General features: G+C 43.1%; 1 protein-coding gene across 2 annotated transcripts in view; it reads left to right on the top strand.

The window, feature by feature from the left end:
- The window catches only part of SUMF1 (sulfatase modifying factor 1), a 54,396-nt gene that overhangs the window by 1,398 nt on the left and 34,994 nt on the right, over positions 1–18,004 (top strand). For both annotated transcript variants that reach the window (XM_019499802.2, XM_014604527.3), the window contains exons 2-3: positions 5,164–5,337; positions 7,843–7,917. In XM_019499802.2, coding sequence (XP_019355347.2) covers positions 5,164–5,337; positions 7,843–7,917 — 249 coding nt within the window. The remainder of the gene's footprint in view (positions 1–5,163; positions 5,338–7,842; positions 7,918–18,004) is intronic.

The raw sequence follows: 18,004 nt of genomic DNA, 5'->3' as shown, positions 1-18,004 counted from the left end.
ACTCCCAGTCTCAGAAGCTTGTCTGCATACGGAGGACTGCAAAACCCTCTCTGCAGGACTTCCTTCTGCCAGAAACTCAAATATGCTTATTAGCCATGTGGTTAGATGTGCAGTTCTGTGGTTATGACTAGAGCCAGGAGAGGTATCGCCAACGGTGCCTTCAGAAAGTCCTCCACACCAAATGGGGAAGATCACCACACAAACGCCAGCATCCTTGCCGAAGTCAATGTTACCAGCACAGTGTCGGTGAGTTCAGTGAAGCTGTGATTGAGAATCACCAACACTGTGCTGGTAATGTTGACTTCAGCAAGGATGCTGGCATTTGTGTGGTGATCCTCACAGTGGAGGCACTGTCCCTGTTTGATTCTCCACATCAAATGGGAAGACTTTCTGGAGCCCTCCAGGCTCTACAGATGACCATAGAACTGCACATCTAATCGCGTGGCTAATGAGAATATTTGAGTTTCTGAATCTTGAGATATGGGGCAGGAGGAAGTCCCGTGGAGAGGGTTTCACAGTTCTCTGTGTGCACACAATCTTCTGAGCCTGCGAGTGAATAGTTAGGGACATAGATCTCATATGCAGAGGTAGGAACAGAATTAAAACTGGGGACTAGACCTACTCATAGCTCCTCCTGTATGGCATTTCTGTGGAGGAACTGGGGCTATGTTAAGGGTTGACTGGTATAGAGCTAAATTAACTGACTGGAGAGCTCTGGAGGGTGTCTAAAGTATCACACACACTTCGTGTAGAATTCAGAAAAAAATGTCTGTTTAGACACTTTAATCATTAGGTACTTAATCATTTTGTTTCTTGAGAGTATTTTATTATTGAAAGTGCTTCCATGACTGAATGAATTTGGCTGCTGCTTGTCAGCTGTGTAGAGTAAACTGGGATCTGTGAGATGTGAGTATTGTCATATTGTGGATTCAGATGAACAGTAAGTACCAGGAAGAAGGCATCTCAAGCTACTGCAGTCCTCATGAAAATGAGGCACTTGAATATGCATGTCATCTCTGACAGATTCCCATGTTGATGGATTAGATTGCCATTGGTTGAAAATGTGGCTCTTCAGTATTTTAATACTGACCTCTTTGCTGCTGGAATGTGCAGCTGTTCTGGTGACATCTTCCTGTAGAGCAGGGGTTGGCAAAACAAGGCCTTCCAGATGATTTTTTTTTTGTCCATCTGACCACAGGCAGTGCCTACCAGTTCACTGTATCTGGCTTGGCTCTGGGCTGCCCCTGCTGTGCTCTCATGGGGCTGAGCCCTGCTTACTCCTGCATGGGCAGCGCATGCTGTGCTCCCACTCTTGTCTGTGGGATGGCCCTGACTTGGCCCTGCAGGTAGGGAAGTGGCAGTGGTGGTGGGCAGGTGGAGAGAGGGGAGGGTGTGGGGGCAATGGGCAGGTGGGAAGGCAGGGAAGGGGTGGGGGAAGAGTGGCAGTGGTGGTGGCTGTGGAGAGGCTGGGGGAGTGCATGGCCCGCACCATTGTGCCGGGTGTCTCCCTTAATATACCAAGGGACTTGGGTGGGAGAGGGGACTGCCTAGTGTAAGCCTGTGGTCGTGAAGTTTGGGGTAATAGTGTTGTCAGTACTACAGATGTTTTTCTCCACTCAGTTATTCTAGTTGTCTACCGATTGTAAAGCCACTGTGTGGGGGGGCAAACTGGTGTTACTGGGTTGTCAGCCAATTCTTGTATTTATCTTGCAACATGTCTGTTTAGCCATGCCTTTAGTTTGGCTTTGTATGGACAGCTCATCCTTCTAAACTCTTTTGTTTTTTTTTTCTGTTTAATTTATCTCATTTGAGATACGATGCCCAGGACTGAATGTGTTATTCTAGGGGAGGCTATTTGGAACCAGTTTTCTTTGTCTTCGTTTTATTTATCATTGACAATTTTAATAAGCAACCTATTGATTCATTGTGAAGGCAAAATGAAACGACAGAGCATAAATCTAAATGAACTGCTGTCTGTGGTATAGAAAACCTTGAATACCTCTAATAGAAAGTGGGTATTCCCTAATAGTCCTACAGACTCTCATTATGGGGTAGGAAGAGTATAAAACGCATCAGTTTTTGGTGATCTTTCTTCTTTTTTAACAAAGAACCAGAGAAGATTCATTTGATCTTTAAATTGACCTATTTAGAGCCGTAATATTTGTAACTTGAAAGCTTCATGTTCATCAAAATAAAAGCAAGGTTATTCCTGTGATCATTCTTTAAGCTTTGTGGGGAAAGAGAACCACTGTAGTTATGACTCTTTATTTCTCATCTGCTACTCTGTAGCTTTATCTGTATAATGTAGGGCTGTCAAATATCCAGCCTACGGGGCTGTATGGTCCAGCCCATGCATGGGTTGCTAGACCAATCTTTGCGTGCTGGTCCTGAACCTGGCCCGCCCCAGCCCAGCCCTGCAGCATGTGGGCTGGACCTGGCACTGTGCGCTCTGCAGGCAGTACAGGGGTTAATCTGGCGCACATGCTGCATATGTTACCTGTTGGACTGGCCCTGCATGCAGGCTCTGGTCCCGGTCTGCATTGGTCCATACCAGAACCAATCTGGCAGGGCTCCACATGCAACGCATGTCTGTGCTCCCTAGCCCCGCATGACACACATAGCATCTACCAGCCTCAGGGCTGCACATGACATGGTGTCTCGTCCCAGTCTGGCCTGCAGACTGGCCTGGTGACCCTTGGGGGGTCGGGGGGGGGGGGGGAATGCAAATGAGTTTGACAGCCCTGGTGCAATGAATACTATATAGTCTGATATTTTTCCTATTTCTTTGTGCTTCTGGTAGGATCTTGGTCACTTAAACTGAAGTGAAACTTTCTCTTTGGGATTAAGATCCAGTAGAGAGAATATACATAGAGTGCAAACTGGTCTTCAAAGAGAGTTCCAATACACATTTTACTTTCTGAGCAGTAAAGGAAACTTATGAGACACAAATTTAATCAAAGTGCTCAGAAAACTTAAAAGGACCTCAGTGTTAATGAGATCTATGAAAATAATATTAGGTCAAATCTTCTGGAAAGGCCTGCAGTTATGTTGTTCAAAACAAGCAGGATATTACTGCCATCAGATAAAATTATATCTTGCTACTTTGATTTGCTATTGCATTCATATTCTTCTCTAAATAGGTATTTTTTAGAACCTACTTATTTTTAATTTGGAGGTGAACTGACTGAAACGTATTTTGTTCAAGAGTTGCCATCACAAAATTATTTCAAATGATAGAGTGGAGGATGAGTGAACTGAGTGGGTAGTGCCCAATTTAATGACAGCATCTAAATCCACTGGGGCCAAAGGGGATTGCAGCTGTTGGGAAAGGGAGGTGGGAGGGGAAGTACAAGGCTTTCTTTCTCCATCACTTTGGCATCTTGCAAATTTATAGTCTCTAATTTTGCTCCCTCTTAGATGTTTCCATGGAGGCAGTGAACTATATACTACAGAAAAATGATGTGTGTGTATGTGTGGGGGGAATTCCTCAAGTGCAGCCCACCCCAAGAAGTCCAAAATGGCTTCAGTCACCACCTTGATAATCCATAATATGTTTAAAAATAAGCTTCAGAGTCCTATGTAAAGCTCAAATGTACGTGTTGGGAACCCTGATCAAAATGTAAGGATTATGAATGTATGATCTCAAAAGCATCCAAGGAGGTTATAAAATTCTTTCTTTGACCTTGATATCTGAAGCAGGGCAGTTGTAACTCCAGCTGGGGCATTTACTAACTAACTAACTATATTTATTTATTTATTTATTTATTTATTTATTTATTTTTTAAGGTCATGCCCTTACTCATTGGTGTTTGGCATCCACTTCCTTATTTCTTAGAAGGGGATGCTTTTGGTTCATGGGGGGGGGGGGGGAGGCCTTTTGCCTTTAAAACTGGCTCTTCAAAGACACCTGGCTATTATTTTAATTTGCCCATCTTCCATCTTGCTATTCAGAAATGCTTCGAGTGTCAGCTCTTCCTGGGTTGTCTGTAATAAGGTGCACACAGCCTGCATCTGATGGTATCAGGATGGCATAACCTTTATCACCTGCCAGTGAAAGCAAAAGTTTCTCCCTGAATTCAGTTAGAAGGTTTTTAAACTGGGGAAAAAGAAAGATTTGGGGGCTCTAATTGAAAGGGAAATGACTCCTGCTTCATTGATCTTGGCTCAGCTCTCCCCTAGCTGCAAAGGCAGCCTGTTACAAGGTCCTGGTGGTTTGGGGATCATCCATCTTTTTATTGCTTGTAAACCTCATGCTTCTTGAGGGGCCTTGGGGATGACCCAACTCGTTTAACAGTGAGTGATAGGAACCTGTGTTTTGTTTTCTTTTTTTTTTGTTTTGTTTTTTCTTTCTCTCCAATAATGTAAAAACAAGAAGGGGGGGGGGGGGGGGGGAGACAGAAAGGAAGGGGTAAGGAGAGAGGGAAAAAGTGGGTTTTGTTTCCTTTAGAATTAGGCTGAAGCATTTAAGTCAATAGTCTGACTTAGGGTGAGGAATAACCTTGTCATTTCTCCCTTACTTCCTGAGGGTAAATTGACAGCCACGGGCCAGTCTTGCACAGCATAGAATATTAATTCCTTGCAAGCTTGCGGTTTACCTCCTGAGATGCAGAGATGTGGCACCTGAGTGATTGCAGAGCACCAGAATAACATGCACATCGGTTGGCAAATAAGAACCCACATATTGTCTGTTTGAACAGATATTCTGTGTGTTGCCCATCAAAAATACCCTGCTGCTTCCCAATTCCCAGGCTGCCTGTCTATATGGCAAGACTACTCCACAAAATAGAGATATTGGAGTCTTTCCTTCTGCAATGAGCAAGATGTGTGTGTTTTTTATTTATTTTCTACTACCTAAGGCTTCATGTGAAAGCAGTGCACTGAGATGTGTCTAGACTTCAGTAGGAGATCTGAACTGCCCGTGAGCTTGGAGCAAAGCAATTTGAGAACTGATTTATTTTGGAGCCCCCTCTACTTGCTTTTCAGCCTTTCACACATTTAAAATCTTAATAGCCTTGTATTTTATTGGGTGATGTTACACTGTGAAGGCAGCACTGTGAAAAGCCAGATCAGTCCTTCTTTCACTCTGCTAGGAGGAAAACCATGGCCAGCTCTTAATGTAGAAACAATTCCTGTTGTTTTCAGTCCCATCTGTTTCTATTGCAGATGGTCCCTATTCCAGCTGGAGTGTTCATGATGGGGACTGATGAACCTGAGATACGGCAGGACGGGGAGTGGCCTGCTAGAAGAGTTCGTGTTAACCTGTTCTACATGGATCAGTATGAAGTCAGCAACGCAGAGTTTGAGAAATTTGTGAATTCCACGGGCTATGTTACAGAGGTAAGGGGAAAGCGGTGGTAACTTCTCTTCTAATATAATGGCATTGCTAGGTGTATGTTGGTGAAACTCTTTTTGAAACTTCTTATGGTTTGTTTTCTGGGTTTGCTTGGGGGTTTCTGCATTCCAGATGCATGCTTTGCCTATTTTGGTGGGGAAAGGAAACACTTTTATTGCTTTTAAAGTCCCCTAGGAAGGAAGAGGCTCCACAAGGACCCACTGATTCCTGTGCTTAGAATGGGCCAAAGACAGCATGTACTTGACCATGGTTTAAACTCATGGCTGATACGACGTAATTTACCTCAATAGCATTAGATGAGGTAAGAACGGGTACTGTTGTGATTTGATATCTTGGTGTCTGTATTCATGCAGACTTCTTTGAGTGGGCACAGCAGCTGGAGCTGTGTGGGGGTGGTGTAGTTATAAATGTCTCCCAGTAGGGCTATTCTGTTCCAATACAGATGTGTACTGAGGCAGGCCAGTGCACTGGCCTGGGTTCATACTGGTAGTACACCTCTTGGTAAATCTCCTTGGTATAGTCAGGCTCTGAAAGACTCCTTAGCTGTGTGCTTTTAATACACTGTCTTAATATGTTGGAGGAGTTTTTAGACAGATGTTTAGACAGCTGGAGCGTCTTCAGGCTAGCTCCACGCAGCTGTGTGGTAGCAATCTGGACAATACATGCTTTGCTGCTTGGTATCCATCCCTTTATTAAGCAATAATAGTTGCTCTTAGCTTATTTGCAAGTACATTTAAATTATGGAAGTATGGCCTAAGCCTCTCCTACAAAGAGTAGTATATTGTTTCCAGCCAGTTCAAACAGCTGTAGTCAAGCATGTGCCTGACATTGTATAGACCTCTTAACTAAATGTTGTTCACTGCATCTTCACACCTGAGAGGAGGTAAACTAGCTCGGGATTGGATGTGATAGCCCTTCTGGTTTGAAGCTTAGCTAGAAAGCTGCTCACCTCCCTTCAGAAGAATCAGCTCATTTGTTAAGTTGTTGGTTCAGTAACTGTTAAGTGCCTGACTTCACAACCTAGGTGAATTCAAACAGGGCTTCATTGCAAATGGCTCCAGGGGTGGGTCTTTATACAATGGAGAGTTAAAAGTAGCAATCTCTGGGGTGAAAGCTGTACTTAAGTTTCAGGTGGAATGGCTACATGTGCCACTCTGCCCCCCCCCCCCCCCCCCCCCCCCCCCCCCCCCCCCCCCCCCCCGGCATGAAGCCTCCTTGTACACGGGATTTGGAAATGTGCTTGGAGCTAGGGTTAATAACACTGAATCTGCAGGGCTCTTGGGAAGTAACCGAGCTGGTGTCTGTAACAATGTTTGTCCCCATTACTGATTTATTGTGAGTAAACTGTACTGGCTTAATTGGTTTTCTTTCTTTTGTGAAAGGTAGAGTAGGCTCCAGTGATGTCTAGAAGTGATTATTTTCTGCAGCTTTCCATTTCTGCTCAGGTTGCAATCTGCAGAGGTTTCACACACCCTGTTAAATCCCAGCCACTTGTTTTTTCAACAAAAACTAAGGAACCTGCACTTGGTGAAGACTCTGTCCATATCAAGTTTAAGTTTTTCAGACTCTTTTCTAACTAAGAAACCATACGTGCTTGCTTTTCAAATAGGGAGGAAGGTTTTCCTTTTTTTGCTTGCCAAAATGAAAAGGTTGAAAGACTTCCCCCAAGCATTAAGACTTTGTTTAGTTATGGGCATCTTCAGTCCAAAAATGTCTTTCAGAGTTATGAATGCGTACATTGGAAAACCTTTTTGGAACTGTGATTCTAGTGAGCTATAATAAACTCAAGCAATGAATTGAAAGGCAAAAGTATTGAATCCTAGTAACCTGCTTTTATTTTTCTTATACACAAGCCAGGTAATAAAAAAACCCAACAAAAAAAAACGTTTTTGCCGTATAAGTTAATACTTTATTTCACAGATGCACAGCACAGCTTCTAACTTTTTCTGGAACCAGATTGGCTTTATGGATTAAGATATATTTGCTGAATATCAGGGTTAAATTTTAATAGGGTATTAATATATAGTATTTTCCTATTAAACTTTAATACATGAAGCTAGTGAGTGGTGAAGACAAATGTATCATGGCATTTAGTCCTTTTAGCATCATTTAACATAATGCATCCCTTTTAACCTTTCTTTAATGTTCATATGTACCACTGTGTTGATTGTTAAAAACAATTCGGAACAATTATACTTTCCCAATTGAGAGGAGTATGAGTGTTGGTAGAAGCTCTAAGAGCTGCCACTTCCTTCGCTGAATCAGTCAGTTTGCACTTCACATAAATGAGTGGTACAGAACAATAATATCCTAGGATAATTTGGCCTTTCGTGACCTGTACGTCTGTCATAGTATGCATACTCCAAATGCTTATTAGAAAGTGTATAAAACTGTCTTCACAGTTTCTTCTTTATTTTGGAAATTAAAAAGAAAACAAGACCAAAAACCCAGATGAATTTAGGCTTTTGAACGTTTTTGTTTCCTTCTAGGCAGAGAAATTTGGAGATTCCTTTGTGTTTGAGGGCATGCTGAGTGAACAAGTGAAAGCTGAAATCCAACAAGCAGTGAGTAATGGCTTTTTCCCATCTCCCCTTCCAACTGGTATAGAGCTTGCCTAGTGACCACAGACATGGAAGGAAGCTTTTAATATTTGCAACAATAATATTAAATTGTGCTATGTGCCTTAATTCTTTTACAAGAAAGTTGGGATCAGCAAAGAGGATTTGGGTTTCAGTAAAGCAATGAGAAGGACAATAGGCTTGGTGGTTTAATTGGTGCTGAGTCTTTGTGTACTATCTTTTCACCTCCAATGATCTTGGCTTCTGATGGGGAGTAATTTTTGCACCCATGGGATATCTGTATGCAAGTGCTTAGCACGCTGGAGCAGCCTCTAGTTGCAGTGCATTGGAGCAGACTCAATTAATCAAGTCTGCACTTCTACACCTTTACAAGAGTATTGGATCTGATGGATTAATTGAGTCAGCTGGAGCAAGCATAGTAATTACTGTGATCCAGCAGCCTCCTGCTTCTCATGTATCAGTGTCCCCATGCTTCAAAATGGTGGCTTGGGTGCTTGAACTAAAGTGTGTTCAAATTTTAGTTCAAGCACCGCCATTTTGAAGTGTGGGGACACTGATACACTAGACACTGACGCTTTAATTAGAATGGCTATCGGAGCTACTCTAAAGTACCACGCTTGCCTCCCCCTTTGCCCTGGAGCACATGTAAAAGTGAGCATGAGCACAGCCTTTAAAACTTCCTTGATACCATATGCGGGAAGCCTGGGTTCAGTAGTACTTTGGATGCATTTCACTACTAAAAAAGAGAGAGAGTGCGCTCTGGTCATGAACTGTGATCTTGTGGCATTAAGCACTAGTCATGTTCTTTGTCCCAAAGAACATTTTACATCTAGGTGCACATTGCAGAACCAGCCTGGATTATTCCTTATTCAGTCCCTATTGGGAAGAATTTTTAAGAGGGCTGGATAGAAACTGCAACAGGAGGTGATAAAAATAACTCCCATACATGAAATGGGGGTTTGGTGATCAAGGTGATCTAGAAATGCATACTTGTATGGGACTGGGAATCCTGGTCTCTTAGTCCTAGCTCTGTTCTAAATATAAGCCTGCACTTTTTTGAAGGGGGTCCTTAGTTTGTCCATCTGTAGTGGCTTGTTTAGCTGAACAACTTAGCTGTGGCAGTGCGAAGTGGCGTTCAGTGATCACAGATAACCCTGCACCTTCACAAGTTAAAAAGAGAGCTGGACTATGTCAGTGACACGCAATTATTCCGAAGGGAAACGACCCTTCTCATGGGGCCTTTTTTGCTCCCCTCACATCTGTTCCCAAAAAAGACTGCTGTATACATTGTCCTGCTTTTTTTTTTTTCTATTTAAGGGAGAGCAATTTTTCCTTTTAAACATCTGCAGAGGGTACCACTTGAGGCGGGGTGTGTGTGCATGTGCACATGCACATCAAGCTTTCTTTTAGCAAGCAGAAGAAAGGGCAGGCAACTTAATATTTTAACACCACATCAATTCACTTACACACACATTGTTCATCTTACAAAGTGCATATTGTGCTTTTAAGTAAAGATACTGTCTTACAGCAATTAACCCTGTACCAAGACCCATGGAAATAACTCTGCTGCCAGTGACACCAGGATAAGAAAAATCCAAGAGATAATACCTGTAAATGCTTAAACCACAGCCTGAAAAATCTTTGGTAGGTGGGACTCCTGCAAGGCAGGGGCAGCCAACCTGTGAGATGTGGCAGATCAGGGAAGGGAGGGCAGCGCAGTGGCAGATGAAGTGGAGCAGAAAACAGAGCAGCAGATCAGGAAGGGGATCAGAAATGGTACTGAGGGCTTGGGGCTTAATTTGTAGCATGGCTGCCAAATAGTTTGGCCTGTAATTCTGTAAGGAAAGCACTGTTAGGGATGCATCTTCTAGCTTTTTGGTGTCATGGGATATTGAGAGATTATATTGAACATAAAATAATAAAACATAAAGAAGTACTTGGTATTTAGGTAATGGTGTGTGCAGAGGCTGAAGCTAAGGAAATGCAGGTTTGTATTGTAATTGGAACTATCGCTGTACTTGGAAATTTAAAAATGCAAAAAGTACACTTCCATGAGAAGCGAAATTCTTCTTACTGTCCTCTTGCTGAGCTGCAGAAATCTACGAAGGAAGGTGTCTTAAGAAAAATGCTCCAAAGTTTTTTGGGTGTTTTTTGTTGTTGTTGGTTTTTTTTGGTGTTCCTGTAGACCCAACGTTAGCTGCCTGGATAAACAACTGAGCCATTTCCTTTAGCCTGGTGTCCCAAACTGATGGGTGCTAAATAACAAGAACACAAAAGGAGATGTGTTGAAGAGTTACCCGAGACCCCAAATTAGTTGTCTGTGCTTCTTCCCCACATAAATTTTCCATACTTGCTTAAAGTAGCTCTTACAGGACTGTCCTCTGCTTTGTTTTTCAGTGTTTATTATTAGGATGTCATGTAAGTCACTGGCATGCTGAACATCCTCAGGGTAGGCATGGAAAAATATATTGTGCAGTATGTTGGCAAGCTTCCCAGGGGAGCAATAACTGGCCTTTCTTGTGGTTTAACATCAGGTTAAAAATGCTAACACTGTTGTCAAAAGGATGACCTAAAACACTGAAACACGAAGTAGGAAAGCAGCTTTTTTCTCCTCTGCTAGCTGCATGCTCTGGAATGGGTAACTTACATTTGTATGGAAATCAGGACATATTTCTCACAAGGTGAATGCTGTAGGCATGATAGTTTAGTGTCTCTTTTTGTGGTGGTGTAATATGAGGACAGTCCACCGAACAGTGTCTAGTAATGACAGGTCGAGAGAAACCTCCTTACTCTGAGGCCCTAATATAAAAAAAGGTGAAGGGTTGGAAAGGAGAAAGAGAGGGTAAACATGCAAATCCCAGGATCACTCAGCAGGTTGGTGTTGAATTTTAAGACTAGGATCCAGGTCTCCTGCTTCCCCAACCAGCATAGCCTGCTAGACTGTTCTGCCTCTCAAAACGGCAGACTTTTCATGTATCACTGGGGATGGCATTTAATATTATGCTGGTTTTCATACTGTCACACAAGTCTACGAGGTGGAACAAGCAACATTTTCTTGCAGACTTTCTAAATGGAGTTTAAACTCGCTGAATATAGGTTCGTAGTAAGACTGTTCATCCAGCGTAAATGGAATCAGCCTGTCTAGGATATCATCTGAACGAGACTCTGGCCTTTTAAGTACACGTCCATTAGTGTTTCATTAGCATTGTGCCTGTAGAAAGAACTTGTAAGACATGCATTTACTATATAGATACATGCCTATAGTGGCTATTTCGGAGTATGTTCATTAGATGCTCTGAAACAGCTGAGAGAGAGAGAGCAGCATCAAATGGATCAATTGCTTCAGGGGAGCCACCTCAAGTTTTGGAGAGTCTTGAGTCTGTCATTTCTTGGTGCAGTGGGGAAGCTAACGAAGGTTACAGGACCATGCTGGCTATTGAAGATCAGTCTCTTGCTGAAGAAGAGATGTGATGTACTTGTGATGGAGCTGCTGTTTTCAATGGTCAAAGTGGGTAATGTGTTAGATCATTACCTAGGGTTACTGTATTTCCAGTTCCAAAAAAGAGGACACCTGGTTGGGGGGGGGGGAGTATATGATTGTAGGGAGAGCAGTGATATACTGATGCCCTGCCCCTGCTGTTGCCCTTCACTCCCAAGCTACAGCATACCCAGCCCTGCTGCTGCTGAACCTTGCTCCCAACAAACAGCACCCCCCCAAGCAGCTCCTGGCTAGGGCAAGCTGGGAAGTGCTGGGAAAAACGTTGATGCTGAGCAAAGCAAAATCCTGGGCGGAGATCAGGATATAAATTTCTTTATATTTTAAGAAACTCCCTGGACGGAGATCAGAGGACCCAAAAAAGAGGACATGTCCAGGAAACTCCAGACATATAGTAACCTAGGTTACTTTTGCTGCCAATTTGCTGTGCTCTGCCTCCAATGCCAAAGTGAGCATCTCTTTTCAGTCTGCCATTCACCAGGTTCTCAGAACTGCCCCACTTGTTAACTCTACTCAGGTGCTGCTGTATCTCCTGGAAGCCCATTTATCTGAAAGACTTTGAGTGGTCTCTAGGGAGAATTGGTGCAATAATAAATGCAGTTAAGGTGTGTATTCTTCCCCTCGAGTTGGCCTGCAGAGAACGGTAAATGTGCAGCATTGGAAACTGGACTGGGTGTTCAGAACTGTGATTGGGGGTACGGTAAGCTTCTTAATGGCATGGAGCTAGCTGCAAGCATCATGTGTTTTTTAAGGACAGACTCCAAAACTTTGTGGTCTTCAGGCAGTTACTGAAATAGCGATATGTTACATTTTTGTTTTTGGGCAGGAGGAAGGAGGAGAGAGTATTCATTTCCTGCCCAGTACTAATTTGTTGTTGCTGCTCTCTGGGCAAAGGAGAAATGTAAGCATGGTGCCATTATTCCACTTCCATGATGCTTTACCAGTACACACTTGAACCAAAAAGGAACCCAAGAAACATCTCTGCTAAATGGAAAGGTAGTGAGGAATACTTGTTGGTAAAGGTACTTGAAAGCTGTCTCAAATACCTGCAGAAGCTTTCAGTTGAATGTGCAGCTACCATGAACAAGGTAAACAGGAGAGCACCTTGTCTGCCAGTCATCAGTACACTATAAATCCAAAGGTTCCTAAATGTGTTCACTGGAGGGAAGTGGGAGTTTGTTATTCTTGGCCTGAAGACGATAAACTGTGTAACAATTTAATTTTCTTGTTCTTGCTTTTGTACTGGAAACCTACTTGTAAATCAGTTTTGGAATGAAGGAGCTGAGTTGATTTGTTTGATTTATGTTCCATTTGGGAGGCGTTTTAATCTTTAGCCTGGGAATGTCAGTGGATTCAGATATGCCCCTTGTTTGGAGGAAAATGTTTACTAGAGTGGCGTGGTTGGTGAATTTAAATCTTAGGCCATCAGACTCTCCATTCATTACCCTCCTCTTCTCTTTTCTCTTCTTTTCCCCCCCCCCCCCAATACAAATCCGTTTAATCACCTATATAATCATCATGATAATAATCTAGTTTGTCAAATCCTAGCAGACCCGTGTGGATGGCTTCTTGTGCTAAGGTCCTAGACAGACAGTGAAAAAAACTGTCCCTGGCTTGAGGGAACTAAACCTAGAATGAGAAATTGTTTTACTTGTATAACAAATACGAGTCCCACCACCGAGTTGTTTCTGGGCATTGTAGCAGTGTGTGGAAGACAAGGAAGCTGCCTGTATTTCAGTAGAATAATTTTACTGGTACTTTTTAAGGTCAATTCCTGACCGAATCCTGGAAACCTTGGAGATCAGGGTTGCCTCCAGACGAGCACGGCTGTGCAGTATATGGCACTGCAGACATGTCTGCGGTGCTGCATACTGCACATTCAGCTGTTCTCTGCGCTGCAAGGTAGCAGCGGGGGGGGGTTTGAGCCTGGGAGATCCTGGAGTCAAAAAAAGGGAAGCGGGGCAGTGCATGCGGGGGCAGCATGTACTGCCCAAAACCAGAGCCTGGCTGGCTGGAGCCATACTCCAGCTGGTGGCCAAGCTCCAAGTATGAGGATCACTGCTGCTGCAGCTCCAGAGGCCCCCAGGACCCCCAGGTAAAGCTGCTGGGGTCAGCCCAGCGGTGCCTCCCCTACCTCACCTGGGGTAACCTGCCATGTGCCAGAGGGCACGTGTCACAGGCGTTCCCTAGGGACAAGTAGCACAGCACAGCTTGTCACTGCTCCTTGTCCCTGGGGAAATGAATGTCCATGCTTGTGTGGACAGGGCCCAGGTGTGCAAAATAGTATCTGTGGGAAGTAAACTATTAGACCCAGAAGCAGGGGTGGCTTGAAAGCTGGACTTGCTAAGCTCTGGGGAAGGTAGGTTAGATAGAGACGGTCGATATTCTCTTAGTATGCTGTGCTCCACCTGTTAAGAATAATCCATACTTTGTGTTGAAAAGACTGCATGGCGTTGCTATGTTCATGTTGATCCCGTGTCTGAGAAGAAAAAGTTACTCGGCTGCTAAATCCTAATCTGGCTGCATCTGCTTAGAGCAGTGACAGTGAGTCTTTCAGAGTAGCTCATTGGCTTTGCACATTTTTAAATGTTTTGTGCTTAAGTGTTGCGTGTCCTATTGGATGCAGAGTATTAAAGCCCTGGTAAGCTGTGTATTGATGGTATTTTTTTTTTTTTTAACGGAATAATCTGATTACATTTCTAACGGACTCATGGTGCAATTTTACTATTTCATTGTTTTTGTAGGATTGTGTCCAGTTCAGAGAGTGGAGGTGGGACTGGAGCTATGTAGATTCTGAAAGAGGATGCTAACAGCTGCACTCCTCAAATGCACCTAATAAGCTCAAAGGCAACTTGCAGAGCAGAAATATAAATGGAGTTGGCCTAGACTGAAGGTGGTGCAGACAGCCTCCTCCACCAAGTGACAGGATATAGATGGTTTTGCCCCCCATTGGTAAAAGTGGGATGCTGCTGAGTAGCAAGGAGTTCAGCAAGTTAACTGCTTGCTGTGTAAAAAGTACTTCCTTGTTTGCTCTAAGCCTGCTTTCTTTAATTAAAAAATAAATAAAGGAAAAAAAATCTTCCACTCTGTCCTTCCTGTGGACAGTTTCCAGACTTTGAATGCGTTTTGAATTGTTTAGAATTTTTCAGGTTTTTTGTCTTGGGTTTTAGACCCTTCAGCAGTCACATTTCCCTGACCCGCTCTAACAATAAAGGCTAGAAACCCTCCTTTTGTTTTTCTAATGAAAGCTGAGATTCTCATGTAATTAGAGCTTCCATTCCCGAAGTCCTCTAATTGGAAACAACAAATATTATGAGACTTGTGATAGCATCACAAAGGCGAGCAGTGCCATTTTAATAGAGCTCTCTGCTGGGAGGATGAGATTCCTTAGTGACTTCCCTTTTTCTAAGCCATTAGTTTGAGTGTATTTAATTACACATTTGGTGGAGACAGGCTTAGGAAAGCAACTTTGTTCAGTTCATAGTTCATTTGCAAGAGTGGTGTTCCTTCTCTACTTTGGAAAATAATCTGCAAACACACGCACACAAAGTCTTATAATCACACCTGTAAATTATGGCTCTTCTGGGCAGCTGCCATGACAACCAGCTATATATGTGGCTAGTCAAGGCCTCTCCTTTTGTCTTGAGCCTTGAAGCCACATTTGCTTGCACACTATTTACATTGAATTGTGTCTCGGTGCACGGTTCCAGCTGTTTCAATTTAAACGCAAGACTGTTGCTATGGTGATGGTGCACTGATAGAAATAGGTCATGTTAGTGCCATTTTCAGCGTGTGTTGATAAAAGCATAGTTTGGGAGCGGTTCGGGTGACAATGGGAAGCGTAGCCATCTAAGCACCTTCCCTTGGATTTGGAGAGGGAAGAGGTGGGCATTATAAATATAGTGAATGGGAACAGGGTCATAGCTGCAGCCTGTTGAAATTCTCCTTCCCTTACAGGAAGGGAGTTATTTGCGTGTATGATGGGATCTCTCCCCTCAATGGGATTGACTCTGCCGGGCAGGAAATCTTCTGCAGATGAAATAGGAAGTTCCAGGACTTCATAAAATCATTGCTCTATCATACTTTATAGTTCAACGAAGGACATGAAGCTGGCATCAAAATGAAACTAAGCTTTAGGCTTCACAGAGTCTTAGGGCGGTGATTCACCGAAGGTAGGGCCAACTGGGATTTAGGCTGCAACAAGCATTTGAGTCACTGGGCAAATAGACTGCAAACCAGCTTAAAGAACCACGTCCCGAAGAATGATTGCTCTGTTGCTCATTAGTGTCTAAAGGAGGTTACCAAAATAAACTCCAGTGGAAGCTAAAATCTGGGGGCAAAGGTGAGTTTTCAAAAACACACTCTTGCAAAGCCTAAGACCAACGGGAGTGTTTTCATGATTGATTACATAAACTCCAGATAAATTGGCTGGTTTTTCAGAACAACCTTCTCTTACTAGCAATGCAATACTGAGTCTGACGGTGAAACTGATCTCGTGGATTTATATTTCTTACCCATATACTGCCGAAGGAGTGCTTTACTCGGGTGATGCCGGCACTAAGGGCTAGTGTGGGTCCCTTGCTTTCGCTGCGAAACCTTGATTGAGATGTCCTGTGAGACTGATGGAGCTACTATTGGAGTTCGGGTATTGCAGTCTGTCCTGGAAAAGCAAACTGGATTCTTCTTATTTTAAGCTGAGAGGTGGTGCTAATGTACTAATTAAGTGGAAAACTTGCGGGACAGAATTAGTTCTTAACCATGTTGTGGAGAGTGCTCTTCTCCTGGCCATGCTGTTCCCAAGGAAGTGTTTCATAGCCTGTACTCTGTCTACTTAATTTCTGCCCGGATATTCATCCAAAATGTTTAGCTGATTAGACAGAAGAAAGACCTCTTTTGAGCCACACTCGCTCTTAATTGCTTTCTGCCCCTCAAACCCACATCTCTATATTTACCGTAACAACTGTGATGTTTTCAGAGCAGCTATCCACTTAGCCAGTTTGAGTAAATGTTTCAGTAAGTCATACTTCTGCATTTCTTTTGTCTAAAAGCAAATCTGTGGGTCATACCATGAAGATTAGTTCAAAAATAGTTCATGTCCCTATTTAAAACTCCCTTCCTAGACTTGTATTCATCTGCAGTATATTTTTACAAACTGGATCGATCCTTGGGTCTGTGGAATGCGTGTTTAGATCTGAAGGATCTAACAACATGACAGCAATTAAGCTGCTGAGTGGCAAGGAAAAAGGCTGGCTGTATTGAATGATGAGGTTGTAATATCTCTCGTCTAATTAGCCTTTGCTAATTGGATTTTTAGAGCCATTAAAAGTGTTAAAACTTTCTGAGAAGCTTGAAATGACTTGCTTTTTTTTTTTTTTTTCAACTTTTTTTTTTTTTTAATGTTGGTGATTTATTGATGTTGATTGATTGTCTTGGTCATTTATTGGGGAGAAATCTGAGGTTGTCCGGTTTGAGTGGTTATCCTGGCTGCTGTACTTCCAAATCTACAGCTGTGACTGTGAAGGCTGGCAGCCATATGGATAAACACCAGTCCAGGAAGGGATTTTTTTATTTTTATTTTTTAAATAGGGGTATGAACTATTTCACTTGATTAACTCTTTACAGCATGGCCTATAGACTTACCTTCCTCACTTTGTCTTTCTAAAAAGATTAGCATTGTGAAAAGTATTACTGCAACGTTTACTCAAGTGGGCCGAGTGGACAGTTTGGCCCAGAGAGAAACAGGATACGCATGCAGTGCTCTCGCGCGGGGGAAACCTTTTTTCTTCATTAAAAGAAGCCATTCACCCTGGGCAGCTGCTTTCTTCATAGAAAAGTGCAATCTGTGATTCCACAAACAAATGAGCTCATTTGAGTGAATGAGGATGAGTCCACAATGACCTTAGTAGCTTAGCTTAACATGCCCTGAGCAGCAAAGTGGGTGAAATTTTCCCCGCGAGGGGTAAGGACACAAGCCTTATCACTGAGGTCGCTCTGATTAAAATGTAAAGCAACAAATCTTTCCAAAGCGGTAACCTATTTTACTGCTTCCATTTGTCGGTGTCGGCAGCTAATTCCCCTACTAAAATTTCTGTTTTAGTTATTCTGATGAGTAGGTGTAACAAGAGAGTGCATGCGGCTGATGAATATCATTGTCAATTGCTAAACCCCACGGAGGCAAGTGGTATAACGGATTACGCTTCCCATAGGAAACTTCTGCTGTCTTTCAGCTCCAAACTGGATTTGACCATTAGCCCAGTGTCCTGTCTCTGGGAGAGACCAGGAGCAGATAGGAAGGAGCCCCAAAATAGGCTGTGTTGAGGAAAATCTTGATGCAAGGTACCAGAAGGGCGACTGAGGCACAGGGCAGAGAAGTGTCATGTATTCTAGCTCTGTCTATTGGGACGTGCTGCCCCTCCTACTTTACCCTGGCCTGACCAGTTGATGGCATGCTGACATGCTAAATCTATTGGAGGTCAGCTTATTTTCATTTTGCTTATCGTAGTAAGTTGTGGATACTTTTTATTTGTATCGATATCCTCTTTAAAATCCTGTGTCATTAGGCAGCCTCATGGCAGT

Source organism: Alligator mississippiensis, chromosome 12 (assembly GCF_030867095.1).
Source record: "Alligator mississippiensis isolate rAllMis1 chromosome 12, rAllMis1, whole genome shotgun sequence".
Taxonomy (NCBI): Eukaryota; Metazoa; Chordata; order Crocodylia; family Alligatoridae; genus Alligator; species Alligator mississippiensis.
Note: the sequence above shows the minus strand (reverse complement) of the source record. Positions and strands in the feature narration are given on the sequence as shown.